This window comes from Panulirus ornatus, chromosome 4, assembly GCF_036320965.1.
Source record: "Panulirus ornatus isolate Po-2019 chromosome 4, ASM3632096v1, whole genome shotgun sequence".
In the NCBI taxonomy this organism is placed as follows: Eukaryota; Metazoa; Arthropoda; class Malacostraca; order Decapoda; family Palinuridae; genus Panulirus; species Panulirus ornatus.
The window spans coordinates 85,029,731-85,052,397 of record NC_092227.1 but is presented as its reverse complement, the minus strand read 5'-3'; the positions used below and the strand labels follow the sequence as shown (position 1 = coordinate 85,052,397).

General features: G+C 43.2%; 1 protein-coding gene across 1 annotated transcript; it reads left to right on the top strand.

The window, feature by feature from the left end:
- Nucleotides 1-365: 365 nt before the first annotated feature.
- On the top strand, nt 366-19,912 carry LOC139746095 (facilitated trehalose transporter Tret1-like). The gene is made up of 4 exons (XM_071656936.1): nt 366-877; nt 3,223-3,358; nt 4,462-4,661; nt 17,305-19,912. Exons 1-4 carry the CDS (start codon nt 842-844, stop codon nt 18,349-18,351), a joined length of 1,419 nt encoding a protein of 472 aa, XP_071513037.1. The 5' UTR covers nt 366-841; the 3' UTR covers nt 18,352-19,912.
- The last annotated feature ends 2,755 nt before the right edge of the window (nt 19,913-22,667 follow it).

The following is a 22,667-nucleotide window of genomic DNA, read 5'->3' as shown; positions in this document are numbered from 1 at the left end:
GACCTGGGGCAGACCTCGTCAGTGCCGCCCTAGCCACAACCTGGGGCAGACCTCGTCAGTGCCGCCCTAGCCACGACCTGGGGTAGACCTCATCAGTCCCGCCCTAGCCACGACCTCTGTTAGACCTTGTCAGTGCCTCTCTTACCTCGACCTGGGTTAAACCTAGCCACTGCCTCGTCCTAGGGTACATTTTGCCGCTCCTTCTCTATCCTCGACCTGGGATAGACCTTCACCAGTGCTGTTCTAACCTCGACCTAGAGCTGACCTTGCCGATGCTGCCCTAAGATCGTCCTGAATTAGAGGTAATGAGTGTCACTCAAGCCTCGCTCTGCGCTAGACACCTCCCTCACAGTGCCTTCCCAGAATCGACCTGCACTAGACCACTGTCCCTCACAGTGCCGTCCCAGAATCGACCTGCGCTAGACCACTGTCCCTCACAGTGCCGTCCCAGAATCGACCTGCGCTAGACCACTGTCCCTCACAGTGCCGTCCCAGAATCGACCTGCGCTAGACCACTGTCCCTCACAGTGCCGTCCCAGAATCGACCTGCGCTGGACCCCCTCTGAGTGTCGTCCCAGAATCGACCTGCGCTAGACCACTGTCCCTCACAGTGCCGTCCCAGAATCGACCTGCGCTAGACCACTGTCCCTCACAGTGCTGTCCCAGAATCGACCTGCGCTAGACCACTGTCCCTCACAGTGCCGTCCCAGAATCGACCTGCGCTAGACCACTGTCCCTCACAGTGCTGTCCCAGAATCGACCTGCGCTAGACCAGCCCCCCTCTCAGTGCCACTAGCGCTAACAAGGACAACCTGACATCCTTGCTTCGCATCAAACAAACATGTTGACAGTTACTGTCAGTCCCACAGTAAGACAGGTAAGATGAAAGTCTGACTTCCTGAGAAAAAAACAAATGTTGATAAATATCCATTTGCATACAGAGAGACAGAAAGACAGAGTGACAGACAGAGAGACAGACAGACTGACTGACTGACAGACTGACAGACAGACAGACTGAAAGACAGACAGACAGACTGACAAAAAGACGGACTGAAAGACAGACAGACAGACAGACAGACTGAAAGACAGACAGACAGACTGACAAAAAGACGGACTGACTGACAGATATACAGACAGACAGAGGGACAGACAGACACCAGTCGCAGCCCAATACCCAATCATCGATCAACCCCGAGGGATGGAGGAACGGTTGGGTTGGCTGCGGCCCGACTGCCGCGACCAGGATTCGAACCCATGCGGGCCCTGCTTCAGGAGTTTGATAGCCTGGTGGACTGGTGGGAACGGTTCCCTCTTCCGCTCTGCAGGCGGTGGTTCGAGTCCCACTGATGGATGGATTAAGATCTGTGATGCACTCGTTCTATGATAGATATATATATATATATATATATATATATATATATATATATTTTCTTTTTTTCAAACTATTCGCCATTTCCCGCATTAGCAAGGTAGCGTTAAGAACAGAGGACTGGGCCTCTGAGGAAATATCCTCACCTGGCCCCCTTCTCTGTTCCTTCTTTTGGAAAATTAAAAAAAAAACAAGAGGGGAGGATTTCCAGCCCCCCCGCTCCCTCCCCTTTTAGTCGCCTTCTACGACACGCAGGGAATACGTGGGAAGTATTCTTTCTCCCCTATCCCCAGTGATATATATATATATATATATATATATATATATATATATATATATATATATATATATATATATATATGATCACGCTAGTCCGTGACGATAGTGGTGAAATCGTACTTCTGTAGGAATTTATACAATCTCATCTAACATGTAATATTTTTCTATACGTGTGGCACGACATGTTACGTGGAGACAATCCATCTCCTCAGGTGCCATGAGTTAACAAAGTGATTTAATTCCCAACGTCACACCTTGAGTCCCGCCGTCCAGCACCAATCAGTACAGGCCAACCACTGTCCGCTTTGTCTGGCAGTAACTGTTGAAAGGGAGGGTTGTTCACCACACGACCGGGCCATTTCCCCGCTACGTGACTACCCTTAATCACTCTCCCTTAAAAGGCTTTCTTTAAATGGCTATTCTTTTCTTCTGCTGTTTTTTTTAGGGGGGACACATCGTCTTTCTTTTCTTTAAGTAGTTTTAAGTAGTTTTAAGTAGTTTTAAGGTCAGATCATTTCGCTTGCACCTATTTCGCTTGGACCTTGGGGGTCTGTGTGGTCTGTGTATCTATATAATACACGGGCCATTGGGTTGGTCTGAGATGGGAAGCATTTGTTGCCTCGCGATCCAATAGCATTTTGTTTCCCCCCCGCGCGGGAAGAGTGAGTTCGGATCCTCCTCGCCCCTACGTCGATCGTACTCAACATATATGAATTTAAGAATTTATAGGATGTTGTTAGAGTTAGGTCAACAAGATGTCAGGGCCCCACGAGTGTAATCTCTTTTCCCCTGGATAGTGAAACCATGTAACTACATATAGACACAGCTGGCCATCAGCTGGTGCGATAGGACTTAACGAAGCGAGAGTATTGCAATATGACAGTGTATGAGGGTGTATATCCCTGAACCAGCTTTGGGTGAGACAGTATTAAGCATTGTTGGACCCCACAACCAACTGTGCAATGACGTTTTGGTCCCTGTACCAGCTGAGATGAGACGGTACGAGACAGTGTTGACCCCGTGTGCCACCTGTTGTGCTGAGACAGCACAAGACGATTTTGTCCCCTGGACCATCTGTGATGAGACAGTGAAAGACAGAATGACCCCTGGACCAGCTGTCTTGACACAATGTAAGACATTGTTGACCCCTGGACCAGCTGTGTTGAGAGAGTGCAAGACAGTGTTGACCCCTGGACCAGCTGTGTTGACACAATGTAAGACATTGTTGACCCCTGGACCAGCTGTGTTGACAAAGTACAAGACAGTGTTGACCCCTGGACCAGCTGTCTTGACACAGTACAAGACAGTGTTGACCCCTGGACCAACTGTGTTGACACAGTACAAGACAGTGTTGACACCTGGACCAGCTGTGTTGACACAGCACAAGACAGTGTTGACCTCTGGACCAGCTGTGTTGACACAGTACAAGACAGTGTTGACCTCTGGACCAGCTGTCTTGGCACAGTACAAGACAGTGTTGACCTCTGGACCAGCTGTCTTGACACAGTACAAGACAGTGTTGACCTCTGGACCAGCTTGATTACCATCACCATCTACAATGGTGACTTCGTCAGGTGGTTGCAGCCTCGTCAGCGGAGATGGCAATGACGGGCATGTTCACCACCTGGGCCTTCTCCGCTGTTGGCCTGCCACAGATGGAAGAACCAGGATCGTCAATTCACTTCACCTCAGAGGAGGCCAGCTGGTTCGGTAAGTGGTACAAATTACCGTTATCTGTTTTCCTCAAATACCATAGCATTGCCACAATCCATCTTCTTTCCCCTTCCCTCCTCCCTCCTCCATTTGCCATAGTCTTCCTCTGTTTCATTGACGAGTCTGCTCACGTCATCTTCCATGATTGTCTGTGGTCTGTAACTTGTTCGGGACCTGCCTTACTCTTGCTGTAATCCATCGTCTGTTCCTCAGCCACCTGCTGTAACCCATCATCTGTTCCTCAGCCACCTACTGTAACCCATCATCTGTTCCGCAGCCACCTGCTGTAACCCATCATCTTTTCCGCAGCCACCTGCTGTAACCCATCATCTGTTCCTCAGCCACCTACTGTAACCCATCATCTGTTCCCCAGCCACCTGCTGTAACCCATCATCTGTTCCTTAGCCACCTGCTGTAACCCATCATCTTTTCCGCAGCCACCTGCTGTAACCCATCATCTGTTCCTCAGCCACCTGCTGTAACCCATCATCTGTTCCTCAGCCACCTGCTGTAACCCATCATCTGTTCCTCAGCCACCTGCTGTAACCCATCATCTGTTCCTCAGCCACCTGCTGTAACCCATCATCTGTTCCTCAGCCACCTGCTGTAACCCATCATCTGTTCCTCAGCCACCTGCTGTAACCCATCATCTGTTCCTTAGCCACCTGCTGTAACCCATCATCTGTTCCTCAGCCACCTGCTGTAACCCATCATCTGTTCCCCAGCCACCTGCTGTAACCCATCATCTGTTCCCCAGCCACCTGCTGTAACCCATCATCTGTTCCCCAGCCACCTGCTGTAACCCATCATCTGTTCCTCAGCCACCTGCTGTAACCCATCATCTGTTCCCCAGCCACCTGCTGTAACCCATCATCTGTTCCTCAGCCACCTACTGTAACCCATCATCTGTTCCTCAGCCACCTGCTGTAACCCATCATCTGTTCCCCAGCCACTAGACTCTTGCTGTGGCCCGTAGTGTATTCCCCAGCCACCAGACTTTTGCTGTAGCCTTCATTCTGTTCCCCTAGTCACCATACTGTAACCCACCATCTATTCTCCAGCCACCATAATATTACTGTAAACATCCTCTGTTCCCTCAGCCTCCTTGCCGTTATTCCTGGGCATTCCCGGGTCGGCGGTGGTGGGGATGCTGTGTGAGCGTTTCGGGCCAAGAAAGCTGCTGCTGGTGCTGTCCCCGCCTCTGTGTGCGTCTACAGCGATGATGGCTGCGGCGTCCTTGGAGGCGATACAGGCCGCAGGGGCGGCAGAGATACTGCTCCTCGTCAGTAGGGTTCTGCAGGTACGCTCTCTCTCTCTCTCTCTCTCTCTCTCTCTCTCAAGACCGAACTCAGTAACCTCCTCTGAGTTTTTTTACGTCCCATCTCAACCAACCCCGTCCAGGCGCCGTCTCCCTCCTCCCTCCTATACCCCGCAATCCTAATGGAACCACCACTTCTTTCCCCCTCCTCCACTACCACCACCTCCTCCCTCCTCCTCCTCCTCCTCCTCCTGCTCCTCCTCCTCCTCCTGCTCCTGCTCCTCCTCCTGCTCCTCCCGCCGCAGGTCGACCCCACTCACAACGACGTCTCTTCCATGACCCTTGGAGACTCGCGGGTCAGAAACGCGGGTGTAACACATGACGGGGAATTCGAGAACAAAGATAGATCAGTCCAATGCCAGAATCTCCCGCGTTGAACCAAAAAAAAAAGGTTAAAGACATTAAAAGGACTCATTCAAAAGTTCTGTTTAGTGGTGAGTTGTTGGGAGCAACGATTCGTTTACGATAAGAATTGAAATGTAGAAGACATCATCGAAGAATATAAACGGAGTTGATTGGCACTGGATGATATTGTTATTGTTGGCGCTTCCTCAAGACGAAGTGTAGGTAATTAAGTTCTAAATGGAGCACTGGGTGTGAATGAGAGACTGAACCTGTGTATAGATGCTAACATCAGCCTTTGTCGACCCCTTAGCTCGACTATATAAGAGACAAGTTCGATGTTAGTATCAAAATCTAATCCCCTTAAACCAGTACTATTACGACTAACTTTAAAAGTGTGGATTCTAATGAGCTGCGCCACGAATAAAGGAGTCGATCCCTTATTGGGTCATGCCCAGGGGAATTATGATAAAATAAACATAGGCTACTAATGACAACACCACCCCCTTGTACAACTCTCAGAATGATATAATTACTGGGGAAATTACTGAACAGGACTAACGCGGTGGTTAGCCAGTGAGGAGAGAGAGACACTGGGACAGGCCAGACGTCCTCAACCCAACGTCTGGTTGTTGACACAGCGGCACACACACACAACAGCGGTGTTTCCTGTGTGAGACCGGGTGTTGCAGACGATACGACTCCTGAGTAGCAACTCAACCCATGGTAGACGAGGCCATCTTGTGGTTACAGTGGAGTTATAGTGGGTATGGTGGAAGCCCTTCTGGGGCGGGGGGTGGTGTGGTGGAGAGCGAGCAGGATAACGCTGTGGAGGGAGTAATGGAAGCCATGAGAATGTGGTGGACGTCCTCTGGCGGTATAGTGGAAGCCTTGCAGGTGTGGGGGAATCTCGCTAATACCAGGGTGGAAGCGCTGTGGCGGGATGTCCATAAACAGCGTCTGGACATTGACGGACACATCACGGACATATTAGACATACTGGACATCTTATGTGGATCTTGTGGGCATCGCGTGAATACCGTGCAGATGTAGGGGGTTTGGCTTTACCGGGCTTCGCTTACAAGTGGTTATATACCTTCAGCGAGGCTGCCTTACTGGGTCTATGGTCTCAACAGAGAACTTCCAGCTTCAAATGAGCCTACATAACCCTGCTACTCGAAGTAGCGCAACTTTGGGCTACAGGAGCCCCCTTTAGAAAGGTCCCTGAAATAATGGGAGACAATCAACTTTATGAAGCTGAAACTTCTTCACAGTCTCGTGACGCTGGCCTCATAACCCAGTCCCTGAGGAGAGGAGGCTACCGTTAAGACTTCATTTGGTCGTGTGTAAGGGAAATTCTGCCACCAATTTAATCTGCGGTGGAACACGTCTGTGAAGTAATGTTCCTCTCGCCCCCTTTTCCCCTTGGAACGTCCATCCCCAAGTAGACAAAAAAATTCATTGAAAAAAGTCTTTTTTGTCCGCTACCAAAAAAATATTTGCATTGTACGCATTCATAAAGAAAATATACGAAAAAGTATTAACCTGTGTCGGTCTGATGGTGGTGTGTTCTGTGGAGGGAGAAAGTGGAGTGGGATGATATCTGCGTCATCATCACGATTCTGTAATAATCATATCCTTGTTCCCTGGCGTGAGTTCACCATCTCGTCTACTAAAAGATACTCCAAACACACACACACACACACACACACACACACACACACACACGCATTACTCACGCAGTGAAGAACTTTATTCGTATGAATGAAGGCACGGAAATAATTCGTCTACACACCCGAAAAAATAATTATATATATATATATATATATATATATATATATATATATATATATATATATATATATATATATATATATATATATATTAAAAAAGGGGGTGACTGTATTGTTGACTGGTTGGTAAGGTTATTTAATGTATGTATGACTCATGGTGAGGTGCCTGAGGATTGGCGGAATTCGTGCATAGTGCCATTGTACAAAGGCAAAGGGGATAAGAGTGAGTGCTCAAATTACAGAGGTATAAGTTTGTTGAGTATTCCTGGTAAATTATATGGGAGGGTATTGATTGAGAGGGTGAAGGCATGTACAGAGCATCAGACTGGGGAAGAGCAGTGTGGTTTCAGAAGTGGTAGAGGATGTGTGGATCAGGTGTTTGCTTTGAAGAATGTATGTGAGAAATACTTAGAAAAGCAAATGGATTTGTATGTAGCATTTATGGATCTGGAGAAGGCATATGATAGAGTTGATAGAGATGCTCTGTGGAAGGTATTAAGAATATATGGTGTGGGAGGAAAGTTGTTAGAAGCAGTGAAAAGTTTTTATCGAGGATGTAAGGCATGTGTACGTGTAGGAAGAGAGGAAAGTGATTGGTTCTCAGTGAATGTAGGTTTGCGGCAGGGGTGTGTGATGTCTCCATGGTTGTTTAATTTGTTTATGGATGGGGTTGTTAGGGAGGTAAATGCAAGAGTTTTGGAAAGAGGGGCAAGTATGAAGTCTGTTGGGGATGAGAGAGCTTGGGAAGTGAGTCAGTTGTTGTTCGCTGATGATACAGCGCTGGTGGCTGATTCATGTGAGAAACTGCAGAAGCTGGTGACTGAGTTTGGTAAAGTGTGTGGAAGAAGAAAGTTAAGAGTAAATGTGAATAAGAGCAAGGTTATTAGGTACAGTAGGGTTGAGGGTCAAGTCAATTGGGAGGTGAGTTTGAATGGAGAAAAACTGGAGGAAGTGAAGTGTTTTAGATATCTGGGAGTGGATCTGGCAGCGGATGGAACCATGGAAGCGGAAGTGGATCATAGGGTGGGGGAGGGGGCGAAAATTCTGGGGGCCTTGAAGAATGTGTGGAAGTCGAGAACATTATCTTGGAAAGCAAAAATGGGTATGTTTGAAGGAATAGTGGTTCCAACAATGTTGTATGGTTGCGAGGCGTGGGCTATGGATAGAGTTGTGCGCAGGAGGATGGATGTGCTGGAAATGAGGTGTTTGAGGACAATGTGTGGTGTGAGGTGGTTTGATCGAGTGAGTAACGTAAGGGTAAGAGAGATGTGTGGAAATAAAAAGAGCGTGGTTGAGAGAGCAGAAGAGGGTGTTTTGAAGTGGTTTGGGCACATGGAGAGGATGAGTGAGGAAAGATTGACCAAGAGGATATATGTGTCGGAGGTGGAGGGAGCAAGGAGAAGAGGGAGACCAAATTGGAGGTGGAAAGATGGAGTGAAAAAGATTTTGTGTGATCGGGGCCTGAACATGCAGGAGGGTGAAAGGAGGGCAAGGAATAGAGTGAATTGGAGCGATGTGGTATACCGGGGTTGACGTGCTGTCAGTGGATTGAATCAAGGCATGTGAAGCGTCTGGGGTAAACCATGGAAAGCTGTGTAGGTATGTATATTTGCGTGTGTGGACGTATGTATATACATGTGTATGGGGGGGGTTGGGCCATTTCTTTCGTCTGTTTCCTTGCGCTACCTCGCAAACGCGGGAGACAGCGACAAAGTATAAAAAAAAAAATATATATATATATATATATATATATATATATATATATATATATATATATATATATATATATATATATATATATATATATATAAAGCACTTCTGCCATACCAACGTTTCGTTATCACCCTCCCTAAAAAAACTAATTAAACTTAAATAGAATCCCTGGTACTTATGCGAGACAGTGTTAGGAGAATAGCAGTTTGCTGAGGCTCTCTCTCTCTCTGCGAATAAAGCCAACACATTACACCCCTCCCTCCTACGTCGTGTGTTCATCATATTCCACCTCTTCATTCCTTTTCCCCTTTGTCAGTGTTTGCGTTGTCGTGTGGTAGTCATGTCTCCAGAAGAAGGAGGGTCGGGTCGGGTCGGGGCGGTCGGTCGGGTCGGTCTGGTGAACGAGTTGTTGGTCGCTGCAAGTAGGTCGGTTTTTGGTGCCCTAAACACCACTCATGCTCGCCTGCCGGTTGCAAGGTCTCACTCACACTTTCTGACCTCACCCCACGACCATCGGATGATGTGCTTTCTACCAGTACACAATGCTCTCCCACCCATTTATTCTTCACTTGGCACGCTTGATGTATCGATGGCTTCCTGGTCCTTAGTGTACTTATTCACCATCCTCTGTATCTCTTCCTCGTCAGTGTACTCATCCACCTCCCTCTGTATGTCTTCCTGCTCATCGCTGTACTTGTTCACCTTCGTTTGTATCTTCCTCCTCATCTCCACCGCCCTCTGTGTCTTCCTCCTCATCACTGTACTCATCCACCTCCCTCTGTATGTCTTCCTCCTCATCACTGTACTCATCTACCTCCCTCTGTATGACTTCTTCCTCGTCACTGTACACATCCTCCTCCTGTATGTCTTCCTCCTTATCACTGTACTCATCCACCTCCCTCTGTATCCTCCTCCTTATCACTGTACTCATCCACCTCCCTCTGTATGACTTCCTCCTCGTCACTGTACACATCCACCTCCTGTATGTCTTCCTCCTCATCACTGTACTCATCCACCTCCCTCTGTATCTTCCTCCTTATCCTCACTGTACTCATCCACCTCCCTCTGTATCTTCCTCCTTATCCTCATTGTACTCATCTACCTTCCTCGATATCTTCCTCCTTATCCTCACTGTACTCATCCACCTTCCTCAATATCTTCCTCCTCATCCTCACTGTACTCATCCACCTTCCTCAATATCTTCCTCCTCATCCTCACTGTACTCATCCACCTTCCTCAATATCTTCCTCCTCATCCTCACTGTACTCATCCACCTTCCTCAATATCTTCCTCCTCATCCTCACTGTACACATCCACCTTCCTCAATATCTTCCTCCTCATCCTCACTGTACTCATCCACCTCCCTCTGTAACTCACTTGGGGCTGGAGTGGATGCTAGTGTCAGACAGACACCACGGGGCGTGGAGAGACCTGACATCATTTCTGTCATCTACTTTGACTCGGTGTCGCAAGAGGATCGGGTACATTTTGCTCTGTTACCCAAGCCCGCGGCACAGAGGAGTGGACACAGAGTGTATTAAAGGCTCTTGACCCCCGCGACTCGATGGTTCAAGAACCTCTAAGGTCACGAAGTATGAAGCATGTTGAACCTGGATGGAATAGATTGAGCGAACGAACTGGCCACAAAGATCGAACAACAGTGTCCATGAGGGTTTTATGCATCGAGATGTACAACAAATGAAGTATTTAACAAATCTAAGATACATTAAGAGGAGCTGAGAGAGACTTACTACACTATTGGAGATAAAAATGCCTACACAATATCATGTAGTGTTCATAAACAAGAACTTTCTCTGAACTCACGAATCTTCACAAGAGTCGAGCACATAATTCGGCAGGGTTTGGGGTGGTAGCTTCGTTGGCAAAGTTTACAGTAGTTTCTCCACTTTATCAACAGGGTGAGCCTAGCCAACTCTCGTGGTTATGTATACATATAGCCTAGCCTACGTCAGACGGCGACAAGGTGTCTGCATATCCTGTTGGTGGAAATGATACCTATATATATATATATATATATATATATATATATATATATATATATATATATATATATATATATATATATTATCCCTGGGGATAGGTGATTAATATATATATATATATATATATATATATATATATATATATATATATATATATATATATATATATATATATTTATATATATTATCTTTATATCATTATTCTAGTCACTGTCTCCCGCGTTAGCGAGGTAGCGCAAGGAAACAGACGAAAGAATGGCCCAACCCACCCACATACACATGCATATACACAAACGCCCACACACGCACATATACATACCTATACATTTCAACGTATACATACATATACATACAGAGACATATACATATATACACATGTACATATTCATACTTGCTGCCTTCATCCATTCCATCGCCACCCCGCCACACATGAAATGGCACTCCCCTCCCTCCAGCATATGATAGAGTTGATAGAGATGCTCTGTGGAAGGTATTAAGAATATATGGTGTGGGAGGCAAGTTGCTAGAAGCAGTGAAAAGTTTTTATCGAGGATGTAAGGCATGTGTACGAGTAGGAAGAGAGGAAAGTGATTGGTTCTCAGTGAAAGTCAGTTTGCAGCAGGGGTGCGTGATGTCTCCATGGCTGTTTAATTTGTTTATGGATGGGGTTGTTAGGGAGGTGAATGCAAGACTTTTGGAGAGAGGGGCAAGTATGCAGTCTGTTGTGGATGAGAGAGCTTGGGAAGTGAGTCAGTTGTTGTTCGCTGATGATACAGCGCTGGTGGCTGATTCTGGAGAGAAACTGCAGAAGCTGGTGACTGAGTTTGGTAAAGTGTGTGAAAGAAGAAAGCTGAGAGTAAATGTGAATAAGAGCAAGGTTATTTAGGTACAGTAGAGTTGAGGGACAAGTCAACTGGGAGGTAAGTTTGAATGGAAAAAAACTGGAGGAAGTGAAGTGTTTTAGATATCTGGGAGTGGATTTGGCAGCGGATGGACCATGGAAACGGAAGTGAGTCACAGGGTGGGGGAGGGGGGAAAAGTTTAAGGAGCGTTGACAAATGTGTGGAAAGCGAGAAAATTATCTCAGAAAGCAAAAATGGGTATGTTTGAAGGAATAGTCGTTCAACAATGTTATATGGTTGCAAGGCGTGGGCTATATATAGGGTTGTGCGGAAGAGGGTGGATGTGTTGGAAATGAGATGTTTGAGGACAATATGTGGTGTGAGGTGGTTTGATCGAGTAAGTGATAAAAGGGTAAGAGAGATGTGTGGTAATAAAAAGTGTGGTTGAGATAGAATAGGATGTTTTGAAACTCTTTGGTCACATGGAGAGAATGAGTGAGGAAATATTGACAGAGGATATATGTGTTAGAAATGAAGAGAACGAGGAGAAGTGGGAGATCAAATTGGAGGTGGAAGGATGAAGTGAAAAAAGATTTTGAGTGATCGGGGCCTTAACATACAGGAGGGTGAAAGGCGTGCAAGGAATAGAGTGAATTGGGACGATATGGTATACCGGGGTCGACGTGCTGTCAATGGATTGAGCCAGGGCATGTGAGGCATCTGGGGTAAACCATGGAAAGTTTTGTGGGGCCTGGATGTGGAAAGGGAGCTGTGGTTTCGGTGCATTATACATGACAGCTAGAGACAGCTACCTCGCGTGCGTGCGGGATTAGGGGGTTGTCTTTCATGTGTGGCGGGGTGGCGATGGAATGAATAAAGGCAGACAGTATGAATTATGTACGTGTATATATGTATATGTCTTTGTATATATATATATATATATATATATATATATATATATATATATATATGTATATATATATTGAAATGTATAGGTATATATATGTGCGTGTGTGGACGTGTATGTATATACATCTGTATGTGGGTGGGTTAGACCATTCTTTCGTCTGTTTCCTTGCGTTACCTCGCTAACGCGGGAGACAGCGACAAAGTATAATAAATGAATAAATATAATTTATATATATATATATATATATATATATATATATATATATATATATATATATATAATCGCTTTCGTCGGCAACACAGTAAAAAACCTCTAAACTCGAACACTTTCTGTGTCGAATGACGTCCGAACGAAGAAGCTGTGTGTGTGTGTGTGTGTGTGTGTGTGTGTGTGTGTAAGAGAGAGAGAGAGAGAGAGAGAGAGAGAGAGAGAGAGAGAGAGAGAGAGAGAGAGAGAGAGAGGCGGCTAGGAGTGACGTATTAGGTCTTGGCAACAGCACTCACAATGTTGGCATGAGACTACCTGAGCCCAAGGGTTCGCTAAGGTCATATCGATACATTCTGGTTCCCATGCGCATTCTTATCACTGTTTTCAGCATGACCGAAATAGATAAAAAAGGAAAAGAATGTAGACATTAATCAAGGGCTCTACATGTGTTTGTAAACCTGGCTCTTAAAGGAAGGAGGTTATATGAAGCGGTAGAGTCAAAGAGGGGAGAAAATCCTATGCTTAGAAGTTGAAGAGTATGATGTATATAAATGAGTTTTTCTCTTCATTTCTTATCTAACCCGCGTATCTTACGTATCTTAAAACCTGGTCACCTCCATGATGCGTTATGATACGCTGCAATACCGAACCCTTCCACGACATACGGGTGACTGACTAAGGTGGTAACATTTTCCTCCAGCTGTAGCCTGGAGGCTGAGCGGTGACATCTATGGGCAACTGGTGGAATCAAACATCAGCTGGGATCTCACAGGCAGCCAATATGACTTCCGTGTGTTCACACATCATATTGTACCCTACAAGTAGAAAATGATTACTATGGAAAATAAGAACTTGAGTGAAGCTATGGTAATAACACACGCATCATTAAAACAATTAAAGGTCGTTATACTTGAAGTAGCCCACACTGGCAGCGCGAACGATAATATACTCGCTCTTTGTCACGTTCGTACTAACGACGAATTGCAGGAGAGATCGGAGGAGCAGTTGGAGGAAATATGGCTGGCTTATTGGGCGTTTCTGAGACAGAGTGAATAGAATTATGATCTGTAAACCTCTGTTCCCACGGGGGAGGTGAATTAGCAGACTTATGGCACCATTTTGACACGCTTGCTGATGTGTTCACGAAGGACGGACTACATCTGAATGAAGCGGGAGCTGCGCGTTTTTTGGCGGGCTCCATAATGAGTTTGCGCATGCGTCACAAATATAAAAAAAAAAAAAACGCAGCTCGTACAGGGTAGACTCAACCCCCTTTTGTAATATCAGATTATTTTATGTTAATGCAGGGAGTATACACAAGAAAATCTCATAGAGGATGAGACGACTGCACTGGAGGGAAATTAGTGTATGACGGGTATTTCTGAATGTTTTGGTTGGTTTTCAGAATATATATTGAGGTTCCCTCGCCGAATATGCAGTGCGATTCAAAGACACATCCTGTATTATAACGACGGAGGGGAAGTCTTGCTCTTTGTCGAAGTCCATCTTATTCATGAGGATGGAAATTGTTTCTATTTTTATCTACTATGCTTGATCGCCGTCTCCCGCGTCAGCGAGGTAGCGCCAGGAAGCAGACGAAGAAAATCCCATCCACTCATACACACACATATATACATACACGCCCATACACACACGTATACATACATATACATAACATATACACATATAGATACATATACATACACAAACAGACATATACATATATACACATGTATACATTTATAAACAATATGATAATAGCGACTTCATTTTTGTAGTCATGAAAGGTAAGATACGGAAGAAAATAACAGCATATCTAGTTTACAAGCAGAAACACACACACACACCACACACACACACACACCACACACACACACACACACACACACACACACACACACACACACACACACATCAGAGGTAGACAAAAGACTTTTTACAATCAGTTATCAAGACTCTATAATGCACACAATTCGATAATGATACGAAATTTTTATATAATGGTATCTTAGTTGGGGGGGGGGACACCTTTGTAGCAGCCCAGGACGAGGACTTTACATAAGTTTGCTTGACAATGCCTTAATCCAATTAGCAGAGATTCCCATCCATGATGAGAACATGTTAGATTCTCTAACTAACAATAAGAACATTGAAGGTGGAGAAAAGTCTGGAATAAGTGATCAACTGACAAGTTAATTTTTTGAGGTCACTTTCAACAATGCAAGTAATATTGGTCAAATATGAAAGTCAAGAAAATATATACCAGATTTCAGACTTACACAGATTTCACTGACCATGGCATTGCTTTTGAGAGGCAAATCTTGAATGATATGATCAGTGAAACGAAATTATTGTAGCGTGGAAAAAGCTTCAGTAAAACATTCAAAGCAGTAGAGGGAATACGTGTGCCAGTGGATAGTAGACGGTCATTTTTCAAAACAAAGCCAAAATGGTGAAACAATGAAATAAATATGTGCCTGTCTTATCTTAGAAATTAGCGCATTAAAAAACTCAGAGAGGCCAACAACCAAATTGATGGCATAAATTCTGGAAGATTGTGTAAAGAAAGCAAGAAACTTATTCGACAAAGGAAAAGTCAGGATGAAGCGCATATTGACGTAAAGAGCGAAGGGAACCCAAAGGAGTTTTATAGTTATGTTAGAAGCAAAAGATTCGTTACCCAGTCATTTGGCCTATCTATTACAGAAAACGGCGACTTGGTCCAACACAACGAAGCCATAGAAGAAATATATATATAAATATCATTATTTTTCTTTTTATTATACGTTGTCGCTGTCTCTTGCGTTAGCGAGGTAGCGCAAGGAAACAGACGAAAGAATGGCCCAACCCACCCACATACACATGTATATACATACACGTTCACACACGCACATGTACATACCTATACATTTCAGCGTATACATATATATACATACACAGATATATCCATATTTACACATGTACATAATTCATACTTGCTGCCTATATTCATTCCCGTTGCCACCCCACCACACATGAAACGACAACCCCCTTCCCCCGCACGCGCGCGAGGTGGCGCTAGGAAAAGACAACAAAGGCCACATTCGTTCACACTCAGTCTCTAACGCGATCCAGTATATTCCTATGAGTCCACGAGGAAAATGAAACACGATAAGTTCCCAAGTGCACTTTCGTGTAATAATCACATCATCATCAGGGGAGACACAAGAGAGAAATATAACATTCAGTTGATATACAACGAAGAGACGTAGCTAGGACGCCATTTGGTAAACAAGTGATTGTCCAAAACAGGAATGACAGCTGAAATTAAGCGCCTGCAACTTCAAAATGACTTAAACAAACTGATGCGCCAAGCTCATATGTGGCACATGAATTTTGACAACTATTAGTGCAAAGTCTTCCGTCAATATCGGTGGTTCAAAACGAGAGGGAAATCTACGTGAAGAATCCTGCTGAACCACAAAATATAAACGAGGAAAAAGGCTTTGGCGTCATAATCTCTAGTGACCTAAGGCCAAGAAATCAGCACACGGAAGCGATAAGAGTAGTCAATAAAAGCGGACAAAATTCCTGTAATTCTTAGGAGGTACGGCTTCCGAACCTAAGCCTAGGGAAATCGTCCTCGCTCTTCTGCAATACAGTGATGCCTTCCCACCTTGAATATTCAGCCTTCAGTTCTGGTCTCCCGACTTGGAAAAAGAAAAAAAGAAAAATACATCGAGAAAATGGAGAGATGACAGCGTTGAGATACCATGATGATCTTCAGATTGAGGATTAAATCGTATGAGTTTTTGCTTAGACAAGAGAAGGTCGAGAGGTGATCTAATGCAGGTACTCAAAATCACCAAAGGCTCTCATATTCTTGATCTAAAAAGTTAAGTCTTGACTCGTCTGATATCATTTGTCGTGATGGAAATACGCTCGTGGGCCAACGTTTTACTTCGAATGAGGCGAAGGACTCTTCTCGAACTGGACTATAATTATATGGAATGATTGGCCCATCTGGGCGGTTGAAAGCAATGCTATAGATACGGTTATAGACAGACGATGAATATTTCGGTTTCAAATCCACGACTAACATAATGTAACCTCCCTGCTCACATGAATAGTTTGTAGTTTCTTTCTATCTATTATCTGTATGCCTTTCTATTCTTATCTCACTAATCTATGAGTGTCTGACATCTTCCATTATCACACGCAGCCTAAAAAGGACCCATTCATCTGTTGCTGTCTGAATTCCTTTGTGATCGTATGCATAATATATATTTTACAAGAGGGTTGTAATTTTTCACCCACAGTCAATCAGAAGTACATTTCTCCAATTCATTTCTTCACCAACGCGCTAACTCGGAATCTTAGTTTACATCCTGCGGGTCTTATATCTTTCCTTAGGGTAAAATATATCAAGAAATTGCCTTCTCAAACTAAGCAGATTATCATCAATCAGGAATATCAGACATTATCATCAATCAGGAATATCAGACATTATCATCAATCAGGAATATCAGACATTATCATCAATCAGGATTATCAGACTACAAAGCTTTGAGCGTTCAATACATTTGGGTCAAACATCCAGGAAATGGAGGCATCACTCCCGAACTCCTGTATCAAGTACGCAACCAAACTACAGACGACTGTTATCGAAGACTGTGTGTCGTTCAGAGACGCTGCTTCCGCTCATATATTACAGCGTAGAGCCAAAGATGTTCCATGTTATGTTCTCTTTGATATGCCATTGATTCGTCTGTTGCTCGTTCTGGTGACCGAGGGAAGAGGAAAAAGGCTACGTAAAAATGTCTCTGTTCCTTTCAGGGGGGGCTGGGAGCGATGTTCCATACCATCCCAGCGGTCTACGTGTATGAGGTCGGTGAAAGTCGTCTCCGCGGGACCTTTATTGGGTTGACAGACGTCTGGCTCTCCTCTGGCTACCTGCTGTGCTACCTGCTGGGGTGTTACCTGCCGTGGTATACACTGGCTTGGCTTCTGCCAGTGGGTACGTTCGTGCCCGCCATCTGTGGCCTGCTGTTGTCTCCGGAGTCCCCCATGTGGTTCGTGAGGAAAGGGAGGGAAGAGGAGGCCATAAGAAACTGGAAACGTGTGCGAAACTCGGAAGATGAGATAACAGAGGAACTGCAAGTCGTGCGCAACTCGCTGACGGAAGAAGACACGACGCTGTACAGGTCCCTCCAGCAGTGTGGCAAGAAATGCAATCTACTGCCCATCATCCTCAGCTCGACGATGGTGATTCTCAAAGAACTGTGCGGATACACGGCTTTAGGGATCTACATAGTCTATATCTTCCAGCAGGCTGGGGTCGGCTTGAGCCCCTGCTGGAGTTCAGTGGTGGTGGGTCTGTCACGTCTCGTATGCAGTGTCTTCGGGTCATTTCTCTTGCATAATGTACCGCGCAGACCACTGCTGCTCACGGGGAATATTCTGATTATCATATCTCTTGGGGCGATTGGTACATTCTTCTTCCTGCAGTCTCAGGGTCGAGACATATCCTGTTTCGGGTGGCTGCCATTATGTGGGCTGTGTGTGTATATGATCGGGTATGCTGGGGCAGTGGGACCCACGACGTGGACTGTGGCTATCGAGATCTTGCCGGGTCCCGTGCGTTCCTTCGGCTACAGCATCGCTAGCTCCTTGTTTCTAACCGCTGCTTTCACAACTTCGAAGGTCTTTGACGTCACTAAGGAGCTGATGGGTCTACACTGGATCTTCTGGGGTTACGGTGTTCCCAGTTTCATCTACTTTGTGTTGACCGTCCTGTGTATTCCAGAAACGCGTGGACTTTCCCTCAAAGCGGTAGAGGATTACTGGAAGGACCCGTCACCCAAGACGAAAAATCAAGCGTAAAGAAACTCTATGGTCATGAGCCATGTGTACGTACACACAGTATTGCTGATTGCATTTATATTGAAAATGATGATGTTACTCAACAGACAGCCATGAATATGTTGACCATATAACGTAGAATGTAGGACGGTTCAGGAGGTGGTCAAATGAGTGTTTGCCTTCCCTCCAATTGGATGAATACAGGAGGTAATATCTGCGAAAGAGGAAGCGCGTGTTCTCGGGTTAGTGATATATGTTCCACTCTTATGGCATCGTTCATGCTACTATAAATGATCGTTTCTGAGAGTGGGATTATGTCCGCATTCATATAACTTATGTTTCAATATCAGTTATAAGGGAGAAGGACAATGTAAGGTTAGATGATAATAAAACAATAATAAAAAAAAAAGAAACGAGAAGATACCTTGCCTGTTTTAACGCTACAAATGATACGTATATGGGCTCAAGAAACGGTTTGAAATCCATTGTTGTTGTAGAAGCGCACTCCACCTTACGGCGCCGTGCTTCATTTGACAGGGAGTCTGAAGCCTATAGATATATTAGTAATCCTATCCTCATATCTTTATAGACATCGCAACACGTCCAGCATAAATAACCCCAGATTCAAACATGATGATATGGCGCAATTCTGTGGAATGAATGAGTAAACAATGGAAATTAGCCCATTTTTAACACCTCTCTGGCAAGTTATCACAATGTTTTATAACAACATTCGGTCTGTTAATCGGTTAACAAAGAGATGAATCAACAAGAGCGCCAGGCGGAGCTTTAATGTCAGCCGTCAGCAGAAGGATCACTTTCCGAATGTCGGTTCACTCACTGTAAGGCGAGGGACATGCCACAGTGATGTCTGGACGCACAACGTCTCGCATGCTATGGTGTTCTGCTCGCTTTTAGCTCGATTCCTTATACTCTAAACTGTTCGTAGAGTGTTTTTGTGTTTTTTTCTTTTTCAGCCCACATTTTCCCCTCTGATTTAAAGCTCTCTGTTCAGTTTAGGACAAATTTGTGCGAGTTAAAATCTTCCAATCATGATACGTGCCTCTGTTTTCGCAGGAATCAGTGGGAAAAAAAAAATACTTAAAATTTGATTATTTCAGTCTGTCCGAATATAGAATTTAATAGAAAATATATAGAAAACGAGATTAATGAATAAATTTATTCCGTGAACTACAAGATTGTAAAGTACGATTTTCTTATGTATTACTTTACGGCTTAAAAAGGAAAATGATTGTAATAAATCATTAGCAATTTGTAATGAGTCATTATCAGTGCCTTTTAATTTTGGCCAATCCATGTTCTAGCAAATCTACCGACTGTCAATTTACAGGCACTAAATTTTGAAAAAGTTTATAAAAGAAAACCGTCAGTAGTATTGGCTAAGGCATAAATGAAAAATAGAAGGGGAAAAAAATAAATAAATGATAACAGCTTCTAAAGCACAAAAAGGCCTCATCTCTATAGAAGGCAGAAATCTCCATAGAGATAACCACAGAGGTGAACTATAGCAAGAGAACCTGTTCTTAGGCAAATCAATAAAACATTCTTTTACTTCACGAAATAAGACGAATTTTCTCGGATTTCCAATGATTCTGACCGACTTAATGTGTACAAATAATAATAATAATAATAATGATAATAATAATAATAATAATAATAATAATAATAATAAAAATGATGAAATTCCACAAAGTACACACACACACACACACTAGTTTAGCGAATTGGTTCAGTTGCCATGGAAATTAAGCAGCATTCACGAGTCCAGCCCGAACATTTTTCGTTCTTGCCTCACACCATACCATGATTTCAACTGTACCGTCGTGTCCAGATTATCCTGCAGCCATGAGAGTCTGCATTTAGAAAAAAAAAAGATGGTCTAGATATCAGAAAAGGATATACATGTACACAGGGAGGGAAGGGGGGAAACTATTAGAAATGTGGCATGTGACTCAAAATCATGTGGGGTTGTGACTAGATTTCAGCTTTAGGATGTAAAGCATTGTTGTATATATTATTCGAGTTTTATTTCTTTTTTTTCTTATAAGGCATTCCCATGCACTGTTGACCAAAGCAAGTCATCAATGTAAATGTCACGAACCAAGAACTCTTGGGGGAAAGCTGTGGGAGTGAATTCAGCTCTAAGGCTGGAGTTTGTAAGGCTAATGCTGGCAAGCTGGACTTTAAATGCAGTTTTCTTTCCCACGTAAGCTCATTTTTCGTTCACATGTTTATGTACTTTTTTTGCCATCTCGTCCCTTCATATATAAGGCAAAAAAAAAAAAAAAAAAAAAAAAAATATATATATATATATATATATATATATATATATATATATATATATATATATATATATATATATATATATACATATATATATATATATATATATATATATATATATATATATATATATATATATATATATATATATTCCTATGAGACCTAGGGGAAAATGAGACACGATAAGTTCCCAAGTGCACTTTCGCGTATTAATCACATCATCAGGGGAGACACAAGAGTGAAGTACAGTCAGTTGATATACAACGAAGAGACGTAACTAGGACGCCATTTGGAAAACATGTGATTGTTTACCAATTGTCGTCCTAGCTACGTCTCTTCGTTGTATATCAACTGATTTATTTTTCTCTCTTGTGTCTCCCCTGATGATGTGATTATTACACGAAAGTGCACTTGGGAACTTAACGTGTTTCATTCTCCCCGTGGACTCATAGAAATAAACTTGATCACGCGCAAAATTGTGATCCTTTCCACCATATATATATATATATATATATATATATATATATATATATATATATATATATATATATATATATATTACTTCAGTGTTTATATTTTTCTTGTTATCCAAAATTCATTTTTTCTTTACAGCATCACGAAAATTCCCAGTGTACTACGATAATTCAGATTTTGAGACGTTGAGTGATATTCGAACGGATGTTCACTACCAACTCTTCACTTTCAACTAAGGTACAGTTAGAACAGTGGTAGAAAGATGAGAATCAGAACTTAACACATCCACTGCTCTCTCGGGCTCATGTGAGCGTCATCCCTTGACGTTCTTTCGTGATTTAAGTAAATTTTGGATCAGATAAGTTGGATCTTAGACGTTTCTCTGTTTCTCAGTATCTGTTTTTATGCTATTTCTAGTCACTAGGCATCTTGGCTACCGGATTAATACAGCTCTCTTCATCTACTGAATCACAATGGACATTTCTTGTACTGACGTCATGTGCTTCATTATTCCCAGTTACTGACGTCATTTAATTCATTATTCCCAGTTACTGACATCATTTGATTAATTATTCCCAGTTACTGACGTCTTTGATTCATTATTCCCAGTTACTGACGTCTTTGATTCATTATTCCCAGTTACTAACGTCTTTGATTCATTATTCCCAGTTACTGACATCATGTAATTCATTATTCCCGGTTACTGACATCATTTCATTAATCATTCCCAGTTACTGACGTCTTTGATTCATTATTCCCAGTTACTGACATCATTTAATTCATTATTCCCAGTTACTGACATCATGTGATTCATTATTCCCAGTTACTGACGTCATTTGATTCATTATTCCCAGTTACTGACGTCATTACTGACATCATGTGATTCATTATTCCCAGTTACTGACGTCTTTGATTCATTATTCCCAGTTACTGACATCATTTGATTCATGATTCCCAGTTACTGACATCATTTAATTCATTATTCCCAGTTACTGACGTCATTTGATTCATTATTCCCAGTTACTGACATCATTTGATTCATGATTCCCAGTTACTGACATCATTTAATTCATTATTCCCAGTTACTGACATCATGTGATTCATTATTCCCAGTTACTGACGTCTTTGATTCATTATTCCCAGTTACTGACATCATGTGATTCATTATTCCCAGTTACTGACATCATGTGATTCATTATTCCCAGTTACTGACGTCATTACTGACATCATGTGATTCATTATTCCCAGTTACTGACATCATGTGATTCATTATTCCCAGTTACTGACATCATGTGATTCATTATTCCCAGTTACTGACATCATGTGATTCATTATTCCCAGTTACTGACGTCATTACTGACATCATGTGATTCATTATTCCCAGTTACTGACATCATGTGATTCATTATTCCCAGTTACTGACGTCTTTGATTCATTATTCCCAGTTACTGACTTCACTTGATTCATTATTCCCAGTTACTGACGTCATTTGATTCATTATTCCCAGTTACTGACGTCATTACTGACATCATGTGATTCATTATTCCCAGTTACTGACG

What these genes read in the sequence shown, in the direction of transcription:
- LOC139746095 (XM_071656936.1), top strand. Translation starts at nt 842, where the DNA reads ATGTTGACAGTTACTGTCAGTCCCACAGTAAGACAG. An exon ending in TCAGTCCCACAGTAAGACAG is followed by an intron (nt 878 to 3,222) that starts GTAAGATGAAAG and finishes TGACTTCGTCAG; the next exon opens with GTGGTTGCAGCCTCGTCAGC. An exon ending in AGAGGAGGCCAGCTGGTTCG is followed by an intron (nt 3,359 to 4,461) that starts GTAAGTGGTACA and finishes CTGTTCCCTCAG; the next exon opens with CCTCCTTGCCGTTATTCCTG.